The sequence below is a fragment of the Mixophyes fleayi genome, chromosome 2 (genome assembly GCF_038048845.1).
Source record: "Mixophyes fleayi isolate aMixFle1 chromosome 2, aMixFle1.hap1, whole genome shotgun sequence".
Taxonomy (NCBI): Eukaryota; Metazoa; Chordata; class Amphibia; order Anura; family Limnodynastidae; genus Mixophyes; species Mixophyes fleayi.
The window spans coordinates 25360486-25380892 of NC_134403.1; the positions used below are offsets into that span (position 1 = coordinate 25360486).

A 20407-nucleotide genomic window follows, 5' to 3' on the forward strand; every position below is an offset into this window, starting at 1 on the left:
TACCAGAGGGTACTTATGCCTGTAATCAAATGGAAACGTTTCTTTAGATCCGCTTGTACTGGAATACGGCTGTACGAGTGTGTAATTTCCATCTGTTTAATGAAAAAAAACAAAAAAACACTTTTCTGTTTCTTGATGAACCAGGAATTCCCCAAAAAATATAATACTGAAGATCAAGCTTTGTAATAAACACATTTTACTATTGAATACTGAGGTGATGACGCCAATTAAAAGTGATGACATCACAACTTATAAATTACAAGCGATGACATCACAACTTACCAATTAGTAACAACAGCATCAAAACTCACTGTTTGTACTGATATTATTTAGAGGAGTTTATTCATAAATCAATTGCGTATTATAGAGACATTAGAGTCTGGCGCAGGCGAAACAAGGAAAGGCTTGTTCATTTAGCATCACACATTTATCAACATAAATGAGGGAACAATATTTGTCAAATTTTTATCCAGGAAATGACAGGAGATTGAGGACCTGTGTGCTGCCTAAATATAGATTCATGTGAAAAAATATGTCATTTGTCACTGTTTGCCTTGTCGGTGGTTTTGTGTCTTCATAATTACATCGAGGCAGTTTAAGGAGCCTCAGATTTGATTCCTAACACAATGCAATTTCAGGCATGCAGTTTTATTACGGTATATTATTCTCATTTCAGGATCCTAGGAAAATTCTCTTCACTACCGGTGAGTGTCGTTGATGCAGATGTGATTATATTGTGGTGATGATGGTGGGCGACGTTTTGTGTTGTGTATATGCTATATGTATAACTCAGGATGGCTATGACATGATATGTTGTGGCTAGTATGGAGATTAGCGACTCTGCAGCCAATTTAGTCATTTGCCATTCAGTGTAGTCTACAGATTCATACAGGTCCAAATGTGAATTCCAGTTATTTAAACTGTAAAAGAAAAGTTTAGATTGTATTAGCCGAACGCTTCGGTGATCTTGTCTAGTTTACAAACCAAATATCCCGGAATGAAGAACCTGGACAAAGTGGGACATTCCCTGATCTACTTGGACAACTCCATTTCTTTCTAGCCCCCTGTCCTGATAGGCCATCTACTTATCTGACTGGACTGTCCCCTTCTTACCAGGGCTACTAGAAGAGATGAAGCATTGTGTATTAAGGAGGTACAATCTGCTATGGGCCTGGACTAGTGTACGGTCCAGCATATGACTAAGATGGCCTAAAGATCGTTGTGGGATTTAACAAATGTCTTCCAGGCTTCTGCCTACTCTTGCTGTGTTTATAAGAGTATTGTGTAATGACACATAAGGCGTGAAAATAAGTGGGTGATGGATGAAAGTAGCCAATTTCCTCTCCCTGGATGACACCAAGACCTGGATGCCATCCATGCTCTTATCTTCTCCCGCCTTCATTATTGCAAACTTCTCCTCTTTGGCGTGCCTGACAAACGTCTGTAACCCCTAAAATCTGTGCTGAATGCAGCGTTGCGACTAATATTCCTCTCCCGACGTTCCTCTTTTGCCAATGACCTTCGCCTCTCCTCATCACCTATCACCACCTCACACTCCCGCCTTCAGGACTTTGCTCTCACACTGCTCCCTACATTTGGAACTCCCTGCCCCACCCAATAAGACTTACCTCTAACTTCGAACCTTTTAAACGCTCCCTCAAAACTCACCTTTTCGCACCTGCCTACCCAGCACCTTCCTAAGACAATTCCCTCCTCACGTTCCATCTGCCCCTTTCATTTCACCTCAATCGTCTCCGTTTACTACCCTAGTCCTCTTAATGTTAATCCTCACGCATTTCGCCCTCTCTACCTTCCATCTCCTCATCCTCTGTGTAATGTGTCCTTTGTTCTAGTTGTGTCTTTTTACGGAGTTGCTTTCTCGATAGTCTTTTGCATTGATTTTTACTGATTTTTTTTTTTCTCTTGTCCCTTTGTAATAATAAATACATGTAATAATCTCTAATGCGCAGGGTCCTCCCTACCCTTTGTTTTTATATCTACGTTTATTTTGTCTACCTTGAATGTCCCTGTTTTATGTATGTACTGTTTTCCTTACTGTACGGCGCTGCGGAGAACTGTGGCGCCTTACAAAGCTACGATAATAATAATCTGTATATTTTGTTTGTTCTATTTTTTGTTGGTTGTGTGGTGCTGCGGATTCTGTGGCACCATATAATTAAATTAAGATGATGGTGATAAATTGCTCTTGTGGTGTCACTTCTCTCAAGTAGCATTTCAGAATGAAGCTTCTTTGATGGCACCTAGTAAATATTGTTCATGGAAATGAAAACGTGTAACAGAAGTGACGTCATGCACTTCCCCCGCATTCTCTGTTTGTAAGCTCGGAGTCCTCTAAACGGCTGCACAGTATCCAGTCTGGCTGTAGTGAGTTAGTCCTGGGGGAATCCCCACAGTGTTTTCAGCATTAGCCCTGCTGCTAGGATGCGTTACACATGATTAACTGAACACAGACACCTGCAGCGTGTAGCTCCGAGTCCTCGGCGTCCATGTCATCCGCTTCAGGTTGGTGTCTGGCCTCGGATGCAGTGCTCTCATTGTAATACCTCTTTCTCTCTCTGTCTGAAGTTAATGCTGTAAACAAGAGCTTGAGACTCATACACTAACACAGATCTGCCAGCAAAGCCAGGACTGGGGAGCAGCATCCGCAGTCCAGGTGCTTCAGTGTAACCTGACTACACCTGTGCCATTCCATGACTTGTACGCACACACAGCTAACTACGCCCTCCCCTGATGTGTGCAGCCACACACCTATGCTCTCTCCTGACTTGTGCACCCACACACCTGTGCCTATACTGGAGCAAGCAAGAAGCACACTAGTGAAAGTGCAGCAATGGAGGACTAGAGCCAGGGAGAAGACTGGAGCCAGTTGTTGTTACACCAGCAACATTGAGCCAGGGAAGAAATACTGTAGGCGATATCAGCCTCCCATCAGCAGCAGTGTACTGGAGCCAGAGATATTGTGGGTAACACCTGCATTGCAACAGCATCAATACCAATTCCCAGGAAGAAATTGCTCTGAGCACCCCCCCCCCTTTTTTTTTCTGAATCTATCAGTGAGCAAATTGCTTGTAGGGAACTGTTTAGTGTGGAATTTATATATTCAGCAGTTCTGGACTTATTTCAGCTATGATTCAGTTAATTGCTATAATCCAGTTAATTCCGTTGTAAAATGCACTGCCTGACCACGAGTACACGGGTCAGAATGCAATCACATATTAATTTCCGTCCATACGCAGCTGCGAAAGTCAAGGGACCTTTTTTCTGTTGAAAATGAAGCTGGATTGAGACGCTGTGCTCACCATTGTTGGGATTTGTGACACTCTTTAATGACTTCTGGAAAGAGACAAACAAGACAATCATAGGAAAAATGTTATCAAGCTGTGCAATATCTCACTGGCTGCTGCCGGGGATGTGTCAGACGGCTTCTTATTAACTGGTTATTAGTAGGTTTCATGTCTGTTGGATTCTATTCTTACACAGCTGGAGGATTAGGGGCCAGCCAGCTGGTGACACTGTAAATACATTCTACTACTTGGGCTGAGCAGCAGAGAAAGCGTAATATTGTCTGGGCAGATATAGGAACTGTCTTTGGTGACCATCGGGCTCATTTATCTGTGGCCGAAAAGCCCTATTGCCGCAGAAACGGATGTTTTCGCCAGCGATAGAGCTTTGTCTCCCTTCTCCCAATACATGAAAGGGTTACGTCCGTATTACCAAGCTGAATAAAATAACTGGGGTGTTTCTATGTAACTTTTAGTGGACTCGCATTTAGCGGGGCCTCTACTCTCTCCGTTCGCCTATATCCAGCGAATAAGTTTCTGGCGCGCTGCCGCTGACAATCTCTGTGAATGCCGTAGGCAACATTACGAATCTCGTCCACTGTAGTGTGTCAGGAACTGGTACGCTCAGTTGACCCCGTCGTCGCCACTGACAGATACACAACCCAGATAATATAGCACCAAGCACAAAAGCAAAACAGAAACCACTTTGGGTGCATAAACATACACAAAGATTATTAAATAATTCCTAAAAAAAACCAATAAAATCACTCTTCATCTACCAAACTAGATCCTAAAAGGGCATGGGCAGGAATAAAGTAGCGAAAATGATCAAAAGAGATAAAAAAATAAATAAAAAAAAAGGAGAACTCAATCAAGAAATAATATTAGATCAAGGAACATGTAATTGAATACATAATATATAAAATTATAATAAATATTTGATTTATTAGTAGAACTAAAAAATAACTTACAATATGTACAATAAGATTCAGAAAAACTATTTCTTTAAATTCAATACATAACTCTTAACGTCATATAATGTATCCAAAATAAACCAGCAAAATTAGGACTGTTGTAGTGTAAATTCAACGATAAAAGCATCAACTGAGTTACTGAAGTTCTCTATTAGTACCCAGCACATATTGACGTATAGAGAAGTTCAGGACCTATTTAGAAATTATTCAGAGGTATTTAATAATAATAGGTGTGATTTTATCCTGCCCTTTAAATAGCTCATCATTTCCATGCAGAATGATTAGCTGCCTCTCACTGTGTAACTCCTAACTATAGAATACTCATCTAGCAATTCATAGAAATCACCATGGCACGTATATCCTAGCAACAGGCCGCTGCTTCCCCTCACCATGTTATTTAATTTTTGCAAATGCAAAGGGCTGACTTTTATCAAGGTCAGGTTTATATCTGCACAGGGCTGGAAAATAATCCTGCATCTCATAATTGTAAGTAAATCTGGGTCCGTAGGGTAAGTGCATGGAGGCGGGTGACCGCTTTTCTTTGATTAAAGATAGATAAAGTGAGAATAAACAGACAGACTACAAATAAAATAAAAGAGTCTTGTTGGCGTTGGTGGTAGCGGTTTATTTTATTGCTTTGCATCTTCAACGATCAAAAAAAGCTTTTATACCTTTCATGAATTCTTGAATTTATTATTAGAAGATCATGTTATTATTTTATGGGAATATTTTTCAATGCTATGTCTATTTATATGATATACAGGGGCTTGAAGCGTTCACCCTATCTCAATCTTTCAATTAGAGAGTTTTGTAGGATACTGCAAATCAAAATCTTCTTCCGCTTCATTCTTCTGCTTCATTCTTTTACAAATATAAAGATTGTTGGGTTTGTTAGTTCTCTGTTTACATACCGGCCTATTTATTAATAATCAGTGATAGAAAACCTTCTATCGCCTTAATTTATCTGTAAATCATCAACGTGGTTTTATTGGTTTTATTGCTTTTTATTGAAGCATCAGGAAAAAAATGAATCACAATTATTTTAAGTTCATCTTATTTTCAGTGGTGGATATAAGTTCTCGCTTCATCTGTAGTCCCACTGGCAATGTGGCTCAGTGTCGCTGTCTAGAGATTGCTTCACGGATTCACACATAGGAAGGTCGCGTGAAATCTCCCATCACTTTACAGCAGGATAATCCAGGACCAGCGTTGTGAAACAAATCACAAGCTCAAATCTACTGTAAATGTTATTTTTTTTTATTTCGAAAGCTGCGTTGCAGACGTTGCTGAGAATGGATTGAAGTTTATACTTGCTATTTAGATAATGTGCTATAAAAATCGTTTTAAATACATTAATAGCTGTTTCTCATGTATATGTGTAGTTTATTTTGAGGATTTGATTGTTGCACCATATCTCCCAATTGTCCCGATTCAAGCACTACAAAAGGGTGGGGCTTACAAAACCAGTTGGCGTTTAGTCCCAAAGTGGGTTGTTCTGGACAGGAAGTGGGTGTGGTTTAAGTAAATGGGATGGGCCTTTTTTTGTTCTGATTCCGTGAATCTGAATGTTGGGAGGTATGGTATTACTCTTTAGAATTCTGACTAGGCAGCTGCTGGTGGTAGTTTATATGTCTTTATATACTGTATACCAGTGTTGGCTAACCTGTGACACTCCAGATGTTGTGAAACTACAAGTCCCAGCATGCCCTTCCAGCAATACGCTGCTATATATTGGCAAAGCATGCTGGGACTTGTAGTTTCACAACACCTGGAGTGTCATAGGTTAGCCAACACTGCTGTATACAGTGGCGGAATATCATTGGTGCTTCAGGTACAGTGCATCGGGGCCCATGGAGATAATGGGGCCCGCTGCATGGGGAACTAGTGAGCTGTGGGCCCCCGGTTCCCTAATGTAACCTATCCCCTTTCCCTGTATGGCGAATCTGGGCCCCTTGGGGGAGGGAGTCAATTGCCAAGTGTGGGGTCTTGGTGCAGCGAATCGCATCATTTTCCCCAGCCCCCGTGCTGCAATGTCATTATTGCACCCCCACATCCCATGGCAAAAATGGTGCGATTTGCAGTGAGTTTCATCATCGAGGACGCTGCCCCGCACATTCATTAGAAAGCGGGCAGGATGCGGGAAAATGACGCGCTCCCCTGGCAGTCCAGGAGATCTACCTGACATTCATGACATACAGAAAGATTGGGGTTGTCAACCGTTCCTCTATATGAAATAAATAAAGTTTATTCTGTCTTTTGTTTGAATATGATGGCAAAATTGTATTTATTATTTTATTTTTCATAGCTATATCCGGGGCACATACTTGTTTTCAGAAAGTTTATTTGCCTTTTGTATTTTTTAGTTCCTGGATTGACCGGTGTCCTAATGGTGCTGATTTTATTCCTAATGTCCACAGCGTCAACGGCTTCAATAAGGTAATTATCCGGCGCCCTACATAAGTATCATCCGTTCAGATACTGAGAGGTACGGGTCTGACGTGGCAAGTCACAATAGTCCGTTTTCAATTTCAAGGCACTCTTACTTCATTTTTAACAACTTATCAGCAATCTGTGCATTTACAATTAAAATGTATTTTTACACACAGAGCATATACATATATTTATCTATATCTATAATCTAGTGAAGCTGTCAGTTTCCCGGACGCTGCTGCAGGTAAAAGTTTGGGTACCAGTCCAGTATGTGCAACACAAACACACACTTTCCGGGATAGTGTCAGATCGCTGTGTGAGTGTGTAGTTCAGCACATCTGAGTCTTGCAGCGCTGGGGGATCATTTAACAAGCTGACAAAACATTATCCCCTTCTGTGCTGCTGTGTGAGTGACTGCCCTATGCAGGGATCACACCCATTGAGGTGCATTTATATTCATCGAGCAAAACAGGGTTGTAAGTTATACATGCACAGGAATAGAAGTGGAATTATACAATATGAGATGTAGGGCATTTAGGCAAATATCAGCACACATTGTAACATAAACATTTTCTTTTTTATACTAACGATGCTTGCTTTTGTTATGATAAATGAAATAGTTGAAATGAGTAATACAATAAGTTAGTCACTTCTAGAGATGCTCAAGCTCGGTTTCCCGAGAAGCCGGCTCGGTACCTTCGAGCTTTTTCGGATTTGATAACGAGGCAAAACGTCATCGTTACGTCGTCAGATCTCAGATCTCAAAGATTTTTGGATTCCTTTTTAAGATCCAACATAACGGTGGGTGGGAGGGAGGGCGGGCCCAAGGACAATCCCATCTTGCACCATTTTTCTTTTCTGCCACTGCTGTGTGCCAATGTGTCCTAGATGTGCTAGGAACTGCCGTGTGTTTGTGTCGTTGCTCTGTCACTTACCATCCAGCCAGGTCGCTGCAGTATTTGTCCGGAAGTGTATGACAATAATAGTGTGATCTGTGAGGTGGTCAAAATTGACTGCAAATGACTTGAATTTGGTGTTATTGAGGTTAATAATAATGTAGGAACAAAAAAGGAGCAAAATTATGAGCTTTTAGCATATTTTAGGGTTTTTTCTAAAATATCCAAAACCAAAACACACAAGGGCGGTTTTGCCAAAACCAAAACACGAAGCTAATCCAGATCCTAAACCAGTTCACGTAGGTCAGTGAGCATCTCTAGTCACTTCCTAATAAGCCTAGCACCATGTTCCATGGTTTGCTTCATGTATCATAGATATGATTGTCCTATAGTTATGTATTTTTATTAGTTCAGTGTTGGACAAAGCAGTGCAGCCGTCTTGACCAGAGTAATCCCGTCCCTATGGTCCTATTTCATTAGTGAGATGAGGAGGAGACCTTAAGGAGCATAATATAGGAGACTGGAGGGAGAGGTGGGGTGGGGTACACATGGCAGACAGCCTCCCATCCTTTAAAATATTCCTGTTATATTATTATTATTTGATAGCATGTAAAATTTGTTTCATGCTATCAAAATCCCTAAAGCTTCTGAGGCTCTAGGCGGACCCGACACCACTGACCATTCAGCTACAATTTCCGTACCTGCACTTCCAAATTCCCACTCTGACTAATGTCATACATCATCATCTGTTTATTTATAAAGCACCACTAATTTCGCAGCGCTGTACAGATAACTCACTCACATCAGTCCCTGCCCCAATGGAGCTTACAGTCTAAATACCGAGAGAGACAAAGGTCAATTTAATAGCAGCCAATTAAACAACTAGTATGTATTTTGGAGTGTGGGAAGAAACCAGAGCACCCGGATCAAACCCACGCAAACACGGGGAGAACATACAAACTCCACACAGATAAGGTCATTGTCAGGAATCGAACTCATGACCCCAGTGCTGTGAGGCAGAAGTGCTAACCACTGAGCCACCGTGCGGCCCAACTGTCCCGATTTCAGCAGGACAGTCCCGATTTTAGGGCTGGATCACACTTGTACATTGGAACTGGGAGCTCTGGCTTAAACTTCCACTTAAAAAAGAAAAAAATGTTTAAAAATATTTAAAAAAATAATATTAGAAAAAATGTTTTATTTAAATAAGTAAAGCATTCTTCCTATGAATATACCCTGTTACCACCATGCTGAGATGACGATAGTGATAAGGGGATTGTGGCGGTATATATACCACTGTGATCCTTGTTAAATAAGCGTTCGTGGTTGCATAGGAAGAGGTATTAGCAGCAGGATGAGGAAGGTTATATTGACACGTTATAGGTCACCGATAAGACCTTGCCTAGAAATTTTGTGTACTGTACATCCCAACATGGCTATCCCCACCATCTAGACAGCGAGAGCGCCCACATCGCGACGGGGGGGGGGGTGGCCACGCCCCCAGAGAGCTGCCTAGCGCTGTAAACTGCTAGGCTGCATACTACATACCCCCCTTCCCCCAACATTCACAGTTCTGTAAGAAAGGAAAGGAAAAATAAAAGTATGAATAAAATAGAATAAAAAAATCAGAGTAGTGCTAATTAAACTCTACTACCCCCGAGCCGGGTGGTGATTCATGCTGCTGTTTTTCAAATCCATCACTGGAGTTCAGGAAGTATAATAACAAATATAATTAAGCATAATAACAGACGTAACAAACCACAAGTATGAGAGATGCTCGAGCAATTACGGGTAGAACAACAACAGTATGAATTCCGTGTTTGTGCGGTTACAAGAAGAATTCAGCGCAGGACATCCAAAGGACAAACGAGGTAGACAGACGTGAGGCATAGGGTAATGAGGAGCTTACATTCTACAATATATAGGGTGCAGGTGTAGCTTTAAAGCACACTATAATTAATTAGAGATGTTCACTGACCCCCGGGTTTTGGTTTTGATTTTGGATCTGGATTAACTTCGTGTTTTGGTTTTGGATCCCTATTTTATTTCTAAAATCCCTATTTTTTTGTTGTTGCTAAAATCACATAATTTGGCTTTTTTTTTTGTGCCTACATTATTATTAACCTCAATAACATTAATTTATAGTCATTTACAGTCAATTTTTGTCAAGTGACAAGAACACTGCTTCCCCTCCTGTTTCTGTGTGAGCAATGGCACTGAGCAATGGCACTAGAGAGTGACAAGAACACTGCTACCCCTCCTGTTTCTGTGTGAGCAATGGCACTAGAGAGTGACAAGAACACTGCTACCCCTATTTCTGTGTGAGCAATGGAGCTGGATTTTTTGGAGAGGGAGGTACTTATGGAATCCAAAACCAGCGAGATCCGACAACGCAACAATGACGTTTTGCCTGGATTTAGATCCGAGGGCGCTCAAAAGTACAGAGCCGGCTCGCGAGCCTACTCGGATCCCCTAAGTTCCTGTGGGTTCGGTTTTCAGAAAACCGAGCCCGAGCATTGCTATAATTAATATGCATAAACTATTTTTTTTTTACTCAAAACATAATTTCAGGCAAAAACTTGCAGAAACAAATTGTGACATTTATTTATTGTATTTGTGAGTAATCGTATTATTAGTTTATGCTTTATATTCTCTTGTGTGTTCTAATCATAAACTCATCCATCTCTTTGTTGTGTGTTTTTTTTTTTTGTTAACAGGGCTTCTAATTTTGATATCTTTTTGCACACACACAATCTGTTCTTCATATTCTACGTGCTGCTGCTGGTTCATGCTTCTGGGTAAGTTATCCTAAAGCCGCCTCTTACGTGAAACATCTGTGGTCATTACCGCCACTTTGGCAGATTACTGTTATTGAAAGTGCAGTAAAGTCACCATTTGTCACTAACCTATAATAAAGGCTGTGTATCGCTGCAATTAATAATATACTTGAATTTGTTGGGACAAACCTCAGAGGAATGTGTCTGTTCGCTGGACCAGCGATAATGTGTTTATTTTAATTGTTTGCAGAGCTAAAATAAAAGCTTAGCTGCATAAACATGTAATGGTAGATATAATTATAATAAGTTGTATTAGATCTACCCTCTTCTCTCCCCAGAAAATTAAGTTTTTTTTAATTCTGAATGTTTTACCCAGTTTGTTTATTAGTTTACTCTGTTTGTCCCCAATTGTAAAGCGCTACGGAATATATTGGCGCTATATAAATAAATGATGATGATCATGATGAATGGAGAACCTGACACAGTAGTGTTAGCAATTTGAATGTAAAAACATTTTGAACCGTTTTATTGTTTAAAAATATTCTTTAAGCTGCGTTTAAAAACATTCGGATGCGAATGGCGTATTCAGACTGCAGATTTCAAACTACCACTTTAAATTGGGGTCAATAGGTGAACGTACCGTGAACAATGTAGCGGCCATCGAATCGGTTTGAGATTTTCGAGACTCTGAACATCGGCTTAACTGACAAATTGTCTTCCTCCAATCTTTATAACTTTAACTAAAAAATCAATCATTTATATAAGCTAAAGAACTGAGGAGCTATAACAGAGGATTAAGATATTCAACACAATATCTGAGCGCGTTCCCGGAGGGGACATCTGCTCGGCGATTTTGAATTAATTTACAGTCTTATGTGCGTTGTAGCTTTAAGGGAAAATCATTAATAATTAATGACTTAAAGAAGTCGTGAGCCGGAGAGCCATTTATTAAGCGCGGAGATAAATTAAGTAATGGACGTTTCTCTCTTAATCTTTTAAGTTATTGATGTTTAACTTCGTATCTCATCGTATTGGATTCCTTGTATATAGAGGAATTGAATAACAATGCATATATCACACACGCGTAATAACCTTTAGGAAAAAAGCAAACATGTAATACATCAATAGTCTAATGTCGATTGAATTAAAATGAGTGGGAAGAAGGGCCCCTCGGGAATGGGTCGGTGATGAGATGGGGGAGCAATTTGGAATGGAACTGCCCCATACAAAAATACAGATGCAATCGAAAAACAAATTAGAAATAAATTGTTTATTAACAAAAAAAGATATAGTATACACGAATATCGTGTCCCTATAATAATCTTATTTCTTTGGATGTTTGTTCTTCTGATATTATGACTGGGCATGTACAAACCACTAAGGTGGAAAATCCCTTAATAACGTCACAACATAGACACAAATAATACATTGTTGCCTAATGGCCAAAATTTTATATAGAAGGGCAGAAAAATCTATGTTGCATTGCTTTGCTAGAGGTGCATATAACATTCTCAGAATATCAAAGTGCATCATACCTCCAGTGATGCTGCTGGCTCCTAGTGATTTGCAAAGCTGGGTAGACACTACAGAATTTTCCACCAACTTTTTATGCTGATCGATTTTACATGCGATCGATGGTCCGATCGCTCGGTCCATGGACTGCATACACACTAGCCTTGTTTAGGACGATAAAGGGAAGAGCGGACGTCCCTTTAGCGACTTTTTACAGCCATGTTGTTGTGAGCAATGATTTTAATTTCGTACACACTGAAGCAACATTTGTGGGGCATGTAACGTTATACCAGGTGCAATACACATCTATACAAAACACAAGCCTGTGATGTGCGAATACCGCACCACGTGGGACTGGTACAGACATCACAAATTTACATACACACGCCCCCAGGTCGAGGAAGTATCGGAGGATTGTCGTGGATCGGTTGGAAGTTTATACACACTGCACAACGGAAACGAGATTGTAACGAAAATATTAAACGGTACGACCAACCAAATGAGGCGACAATCGTCCATTTGGGCAGACTTTCGACCATCGTATCACTGCACACACTGACCCGACTTTTAAACGAGCGGCCGTATGTCGGCTGGTTGAGCCGATTATTGGACGAAAACCGTGTAGTGTGTACACAGCTGTAGGCTGCTTTGTCATGAATAATGGTTCAGCCCACAAAAATGGCTGCATCCACTGGACATTGTAAAAAAAGAATAACCGTCAAATCACAGTACAAAGCCGATGGTGCACTGTGCATCGTTTTGCACAAGGGTGTCTGTTGGACAGGTGCATTTAAAGGAAAAATATTTCATTCATTGAACATCACTTTCCAAACCGGTTTGGTGGCAGAATATTAACGTACATTCATCAGACCAATTATAACAAGATGCCTGAAATGTGTTGTTTTTTTTTTGGTTTTTTTTTACATTTTGATCAGGAGAGGAACAGCAACTTAACAAGTACATAGTGAACCTTTCGTGAAGCAGTCAAATCTCGAGCACTTGTTCTCTAATCACCCAAGTAACCAGTTGCAGTTCAAGCACTCTTGAAATCACGTTAATTGGCACTTCAGCATACTGATTCCAGCTCTTATCCCTCTTTTCTCTCTTTTCTAGAGGTATGCTAAAATATCAAACTAATGTGGAAGAACATCCTCCTGGATGCCTCCAGCTAAACAGGACCGACATGTATACGGTGTCGCTCACTTGGGTTAATGGAGAAGGATATTTGCAGAATATATCAAACGCAGCCCCGGGTCCCTCTCGTGAAGAACTTTTAATTAACAGCACACTAAAGACATGCACCGAAGATCCAATGTTTCACCCTCATTTCCCTGAGGTATGTAAGTGCTGACAATATTTAGCTTAAAAGCAGCAAAACAATGTGAAGGTAATAATCTAATGAGTAGTGCGTAGTATTGATTGGTGTGTTGGCCCCCCCTGGCACCAGCGTTCTTTCCAAGTGGAGAATACTTTACCTCAGGTGATACTCTGTATAGGGGTAAAGACAATTGAAAAGAAAACTTTAATTTTTTACCTGGCCCTACGACCCGGACCTTTAACGGGCATCCCGGCTTAATGTCAGCACTCTCCCTGCTGTCTCTAACATCCTGGAAGATCCTTAAGATCATACTTGCCAACTCTCCCTGAATGTCAGGGAGACTCCCTGAACTAGGGGTGATCTCCTTCACTCCCTGAAGAGTCTGGCATTCTCCCTGATGCTGAGCCAGTACAAGACGTGGTTGGCTTCGCCATCTATGGCATGATGACACAGTTCAGAAATTGTGTCCTATGTCCATGTATTGATGCCTATGGAGGTGCCCATTTTCATGGAGACCAAGATTTAATCAAAGACTGATATGTAAGACAACATGACTTCAGTCATGGAGACAGAAATGTAAAAGACACTTCAGTCTCTAGAGATTCATTAGCTGCCTTTCTTTAAAGTATAGTTGCCTACTCTCCCGGAATGTTTGGGAGACTCCGGAATTCTGGGAGACCTCTAAGGCGAGCAGGTCAGCCTTCTGGTTCTCGCCCCCGCAATAGATAAGTGTTGGGGCGCGGGGCTTAATACGCAAATATCATGCCATCTTAGCTCCACCCCCTGCTGTAATTGGGCAAAATTGTGACAATCGTATAGGGGCGGGCCCAAATGATGCGATTAGTCTTGTCTTCCAGTCCGACCAAGTTGCTATCTGCATTCAGTTTTCGTCATCTTTCCATGCCCACGTGGGTGTCTGGTAGGTTAATTGGCTTCTAACTAAATTGGTCATTGTGTGTTTGTGCGCCTAAAATAGATAAGTTAGATTGTAAGCTCCACCGGGACAGGCATTGAACAAATATTCTCTGATTGTACAGCAGAGCGTAATATGTTGTTACTATATAAAAAAATTATAATAATAATTGTGTTTCGTGAAATATAACTTTAAGCCACATAAGAATGTAATTATATATGCATTTCAGAGTTGTTACCATGTTTTACTGTACGTTTCTAGAAAAATAAAGGGAATCTAAGCCCTTCTTTTTATCCATGTATATTTTCCCTATAAATTACATTGCATTAAAGTTTTTATCCTGGTGAACAGTAAACGTTACACAGATACTAACTACGGTAATTGCTAAATCATTCTGTCTTGTACTTCTTATTATGCATTACTTGATCTTTCTGAAATACATTAGCCTGGACTGGCCTTCTGGATGTCGGGTCAGTAAGTTAATTTGGGAGCTTAAATCACAAGATGTAAATTCCAATAATTTGAAATGAGCTCTTTTCCAAACTTTCCTAAATTGAGTGTTCTACTTTTTAGATGTTTTACTTTGTGTTTGAGGACAATTTGGTTAAACAGGTGGTTTAATCCTAGTAAGGCAATTTTTTTGTTTATGATGTGCAAGAATCTAATGTAGGTTTTATAGTCATTGCTTGGAATTAGATCATGCCTTGAATTCAGGATAGAGTTTTGGGCATCTGTCTATGAGACATTAAGATATTATTAATGAAAGGAAAATAATCATAAATTGGGTTTGTTTAAATGGTAAAAAGGGTCTTAGGAGTGACCGAATTAATATGTACACTTATATTTAAACTCTTTGCAAAGATTTGAAGGATGTTTTCACTTTTTAAGCAACTTTCCAGAAATAACGTAACTCCTTTAATTTGATAATATTTCAAGTAATTGGCTGCTGCCTGTAATTTGCATTTTTATATTTTCTTAAAAGAAAATTACAGTCAAAATACAAGTGTTTAATATGGTTAGTAAAAGTAAGTATCTCATTAGTTTTGATTATATTTAGTGAATTGCAGTGATGATCCGGATAAATTTCTACCTATAGAGACATTTTAGTTTTGATTATAATTTCAGGTTAGTTAGGGTAGTTGAAACTCATTTCTATGCTCTTACACCACAAAGTCAACACATTTCACGTAAGTCTTTAAACCGTTTACCGTTACAGCAAGTAAAGAATTGTTGGAGTGAAGCATCTTATACCCAAAACATCATACGTCATCAATATACCGTATATGAATTAAATTAAGCTGATCATTTCACTGTTAACCAGTCCTGTGAGGTAATCATGAAGTGGGCCTGCTTGTGTTTCAGCGTCCTTGGTAGTGCGCTTGAGATGGGTAGAGAGTCAGTTGGGAAATGAACCTTCTATTGATCACGGGTATTGTTCACTGATAGAGCTCCATGTTCTGTCCTTCTCTCCGGCAGCCAATAACGGTGTTCACTAAGATAAGCTTTGACTCTTGGCAATAGAATTGGGGGTTTGGTGAGTATTCTGGGCTCATCTTTTTCCACTTTTTCCTTGCTGCATCCTAGACCATACCTGCCAACATTTGGGTATCCGGCATTGGGTCAGGGGGGCGTGGCCATGTCACAATCGGGGGCGTGGTCGCATAATTACAGGGTATGGTCATACCATGTTGGGGTTGTGGCCACATCCCCGGGGGTGTGTCTAGCGCTTTTGAAGTGCTAGGCTGCCCCGTACTCTCCTCCCCTCCAAACACCATTAATTGCCATGAACGCGGCACTCGTTCACTGTTGCTCTGAGGTAGCGCAGGGCAATAGTGAACGAGACCTCCAAAGCTTCCCACTCAATAGACAAAGCTGTGCCCCTCGAGATAGCCGGACAGAGCTCTCAAATTTGGACTGTCCCACCTAAATCAGGACAGTTGGGAGGTATGCCGTAGACACCATAATAATCACTGCATTGTTTACTAGACTACAGATGGGCCTGTGGAGGTTATATTAACTTCACTCCTCCAATCAAGTTAAGTTAAATTATATTACGACTGGTGCTTCTTCACTTAATAGTTTTTTTTGGGGGGTTATTTACTGCTTGTACTGTAAAGAACCCTTTGGGACTAGAAAGTAAATTATACTCAGAATTCTTCTCTTGTCTCCTTTAACTTGCAGGAAAGTATCATCCAGCATTAAAGGGAAGCTAAGATATCATATTCCTTAGATACCTCTTTGTCTTTCTGCTGATGATTATTTAATGAAGTTGGTCTGAAATGATTGATTCTAATGAAACGTGATTTTAAAAAAAATGGTAGAGGAACAATCATGAAATCTGTGTTGCGCTGGGAAACCACATTTAGGGCCTGATTCATTAAGGAAAGTAAAGCAAAAAAATGAATAACTTTTCACCTGGGAAAAACCATGTTGTATTGGAGGGGGAGGTAAATTTAAAATGTGGGGACAGATTTATAGTTGGGATGGGGCATGTCCTAGATCAACTTCAAATGTCAGTGTAAAATAAAGTTATCAAGTATTTGTGTCCTACATCAAAAATCAGCCAGTATTTTCCTTATGTGCAAAATAATAAACTAATTTGCACCTCCCGAATTGTAACATGGTTTTGTCCAGGAGAAAACTTACTCATTTTTTTTGCTTTCCTTAATGAATCAGGCCCTTAATGTTTACTTTGACAGTACACAATTCAGTAAAGTCAATTATTTAAAGGCTAACTACGCCATAAAATTAAGTTTTAATGATCAACTCCACAACAGTCCCCCAATGCTGCTAGTTTGTAACGCGGCGGCTGATTTCACAGAGCCAGCTTTTAGTACATTTGCTCTGAATGATCACACGAGAGCAGTGTCATGTGATCTTCTGGTCACACCCATAGATAATGAATATTAATAAGAGTGTGAACAGCACATGTACTGGCAGGAGCATGCTCAGTGTGCTCCTGGGAAACATCCTGTGATGTCATCAGGCTGCCAGCTTTCAGTACATTGGCTCTGAATGATCACATGAGATCAGTGTCATGTGATCTTCTGGTCACACCCATAGATAATGAATATTAATAAGAGTGTGAACAGCCCATGTACTGGCAGGAGCATGCTCAGTGTGCTCCTGGGAAACATCCTGTGATGTCATCAGGCTGCCAGCTTTCAGTACATTGGCTCTGAACGATCACATGAGATCCGTCTCATGAGATCTCCTAGTTACACTACTAGATAATTTAAATAATACTTAAGGCAGTTATGTTGCATAATGGTAGATCTTTCAATACTTCATGACAAAGCTCCTAAGTATATTGTAAGCTATAAGAAATCTATACCACCACCTTATTCAGTATTACATCTATGATTAAAGGAGATGCACCTTATTCAGACAATTGCAACAAGAAAATGCACAATCATTGTCATCTCTACATTTTCCCGACCATTATCTACTCGAGTTCACCATGCATAGTTTATTATTATGCTATTTTTCATTGTGTTGTGTTTTGTTTATCGACCATACACTGGTTTCTTTTAAATAGTTGCCTAGCATCAATAATATTGATGTTGCGGCGAAAAATGGTCTATCAAGTTAAATATTTTTATGAATTCTAGATGCGTTATTCTAGAGGAGAGGAAAACATCAGCAAGGCGTCTGATCATTTAACTTCAGAGAAAAATATGATATTAATTAATTCCCTGTATCAATCCACCCAACTGTTTAATTTGCTAGTCAGAACTGAACTATTTTATTTGATCCATGGGGGATAATTTCGGTATGCGGGAAAAAACCTAAACGTGCAGAAAAACCTACATATTCATATGGAAACAACAAGCAACGGTCTCTGGTGGTTGACGAAAACATGTTGTTTACATTGCATCACTGAAAGTAATTAGGTTTTAAAACTGCAATCTGGAGGCGGCTTGGTGGATTCAGAATGTAGCGGTAGCTGAAGAAATATGTCTGATACAAAGAAAGTGATTGTTGGTTAAGCTTTGACAATTCCGGATATAAAGAGATGTTCAGTCTGGGGCCTAGTGTACTGTACACCTTTTATGTGTTATGTTCTAAAATGTCCTTGAAATTCCATAATCATGAAGAAGAATATATGTTTACAATAATACAGGACTATGGAACTAAAGGAAAGCATACCCAATGTATAAGTCATAAAGCTTTGTAAAGGGCAATCTGTGTTCAAGGCAGGTGGCATTGTTTACTAATATTTCATTTAAGTGCAAAAGGTGCCTTGAACCACAGCATCCAACCAGCAATGATCTTTTATATGTCCGGTACACGTTTGACATTGAAAGCAAGTATCTGATTGGTTGCTGTGGTTCAGTGCAAATCTCACAATATTAGTAAATTGGGCTTTTATTCGGTGGAAATGCAAATAGTGGTAAAATCAAAATAAGCAAAATCAAAGAGCAGGCACCTAAGGAAAATATTTTCTTAGGTGGTAGCGAAGCATTTAAGAAGGTGGTTTTTCCCTTATTAAAGGAGTCTGATGGTATCAACATTATTATAATATTGGCTTCACAGAACAATAACTTTTGAACAAAACATGGATTTCTGCTACAGATATTTTTGAGCTCATCATCATCATCACCATTTATTTATATAGCGCTACTGATTCCGCAGCGCTGTGCAGAGAACTCACTCACATCAGTCCCTGCCCCATTGGAGCTTACAGTCTAAATTCTCTAACACACACACACACACACACACACACACACACACACACACACACAGACTAGGGTCAATTTTGTTAGCAGCCAATTAACCTACTGGTATGTTTTTTGGAGTGTGGGAGGAAACCGGAGCACCAGGAGGAAACCCACGCAGACACAGGGAGAACATACAAACTCCACACAGATAAGGTCATGGTGGGGAATTGAACTCATAACCTCAGCGCTGTGAGACAGAAGTGCTAACCACTGAGCCACCGTATAACGTCTCTTTCATTTTTATCTGCCAAATCTAGACTACATGGAAACCTGTAGTGGACGACATCTCTCAGACCCTTCCATTAGTCCTTTTTACACCCTAGCTCCGTAGAGCAATGACGTTTTCTACAGCAACACTCTATATGCATTGTAATGAGCCATTCTCTGTTCTTTCTCCACCTGTTCCCCGCTTAGACGTGGTTGTGGATTTTGGCCCCTCTGTGTTTGTACTGCGCTGAAAGATTATATCGATACTTCCGAAGCAGTAAACCTGTGACGATCACCGCCGTTATACATCATCCTTGCCATGTCGTTGAAATCAGAATGATAAAGGAAAATTTTAAAGCGAGTCCTGGACAGGTGAGTACATACAAAGATCTAAAAGTTCTGATTAATGTGTCTGTTAATTAATGACCTTTTTAGTTGTAAAGATGCCTATTGTGTAACTTTAACTTAAATCTAGAATTTTGTCTTGATCTGTCTGTGTTAGAAATGTACAGAGAATTTTTGATAGACGGGTCTGTGTGGATGTACCAGAGGTATCACATGGCCCTAACATTATTTGCTCAGCATCCTTAGTGATATATAATGTTGCCTCAGTACATCCCTAAACACCTGTCAGGTAAAGGAATTTGGTTAGGGCACCAGCCACTGTAATATTACCTGTTGTAATTAGTTAAGGTTTTACATGTAGCTTAAAGTAATCTTTTATGCTTTTATATATTTTTAGTACATCATTCTGCAGTGTCCGAGAGTTTCAGCACTGGAAAACCATCCATTTACATTGACAATGGTGAGAACTTGTTTTATTCTCTTGCTGTGATCATTTGTAGTTGTATATTTACATCATGGTCCAAGGACATGACCGTTGAGTCTCAAATGTGATGTGAATTTGAATATATATAGGATAGTATAACCTCTATAATAATTTATATTGATATTTGCTGTCACAGTTTATGATAACATTTATGTGACCGCATTCCGAGTGCTTTTATAATGGATACTGGATGCTCATTAAATATCTTTTTAATAAAGTGTAGAGATGATGTTATTCTTTATGTAGTACAAGCCTATAAATATTGCCTGGTTCCAACTGAAGTGAAAGTTTATGGGCAACTTTCAGTAACTGGTGGATTAAAATGCAAAGTAAAACTATCACATCAAGTCCCTTTTAGTACACCCACAAATATTACCCTCTTCACCTGCTCCCACTTCTCTAATTCCCTACCCCCAAATTAGGGCCTGTATCCTAATTAGATGGTACGTCTCATCATGTCCAACCTACTTCACAACAGGCTAATTGGCCACCACCTGATATCAGTTGTAGAGATTTTGATTTCTTCAG

At 39.9% G+C, this 20407-nt stretch overlaps 1 protein-coding gene across 1 annotated transcript in view; it reads left to right on the forward strand.

Moving 5' to 3' along the window:
- The window catches only part of NOX4 (NADPH oxidase 4), a 172764-nt gene that overhangs the window by 41413 nt on the left and 110944 nt on the right, over positions 1 to 20407 (forward strand). The window contains exons 6-11 of the mRNA XM_075198699.1: positions 677 to 704; positions 6640 to 6712; positions 10320 to 10400; positions 13005 to 13227; positions 19258 to 19422; positions 19793 to 19855. Coding sequence (XP_075054800.1) covers positions 677 to 704; positions 6640 to 6712; positions 10320 to 10400; positions 13005 to 13227; positions 19258 to 19422; positions 19793 to 19855 — 633 coding nt within the window. The remainder of the gene's footprint in view (positions 1 to 676; positions 705 to 6639; positions 6713 to 10319; positions 10401 to 13004; positions 13228 to 19257; positions 19423 to 19792; positions 19856 to 20407) is intronic.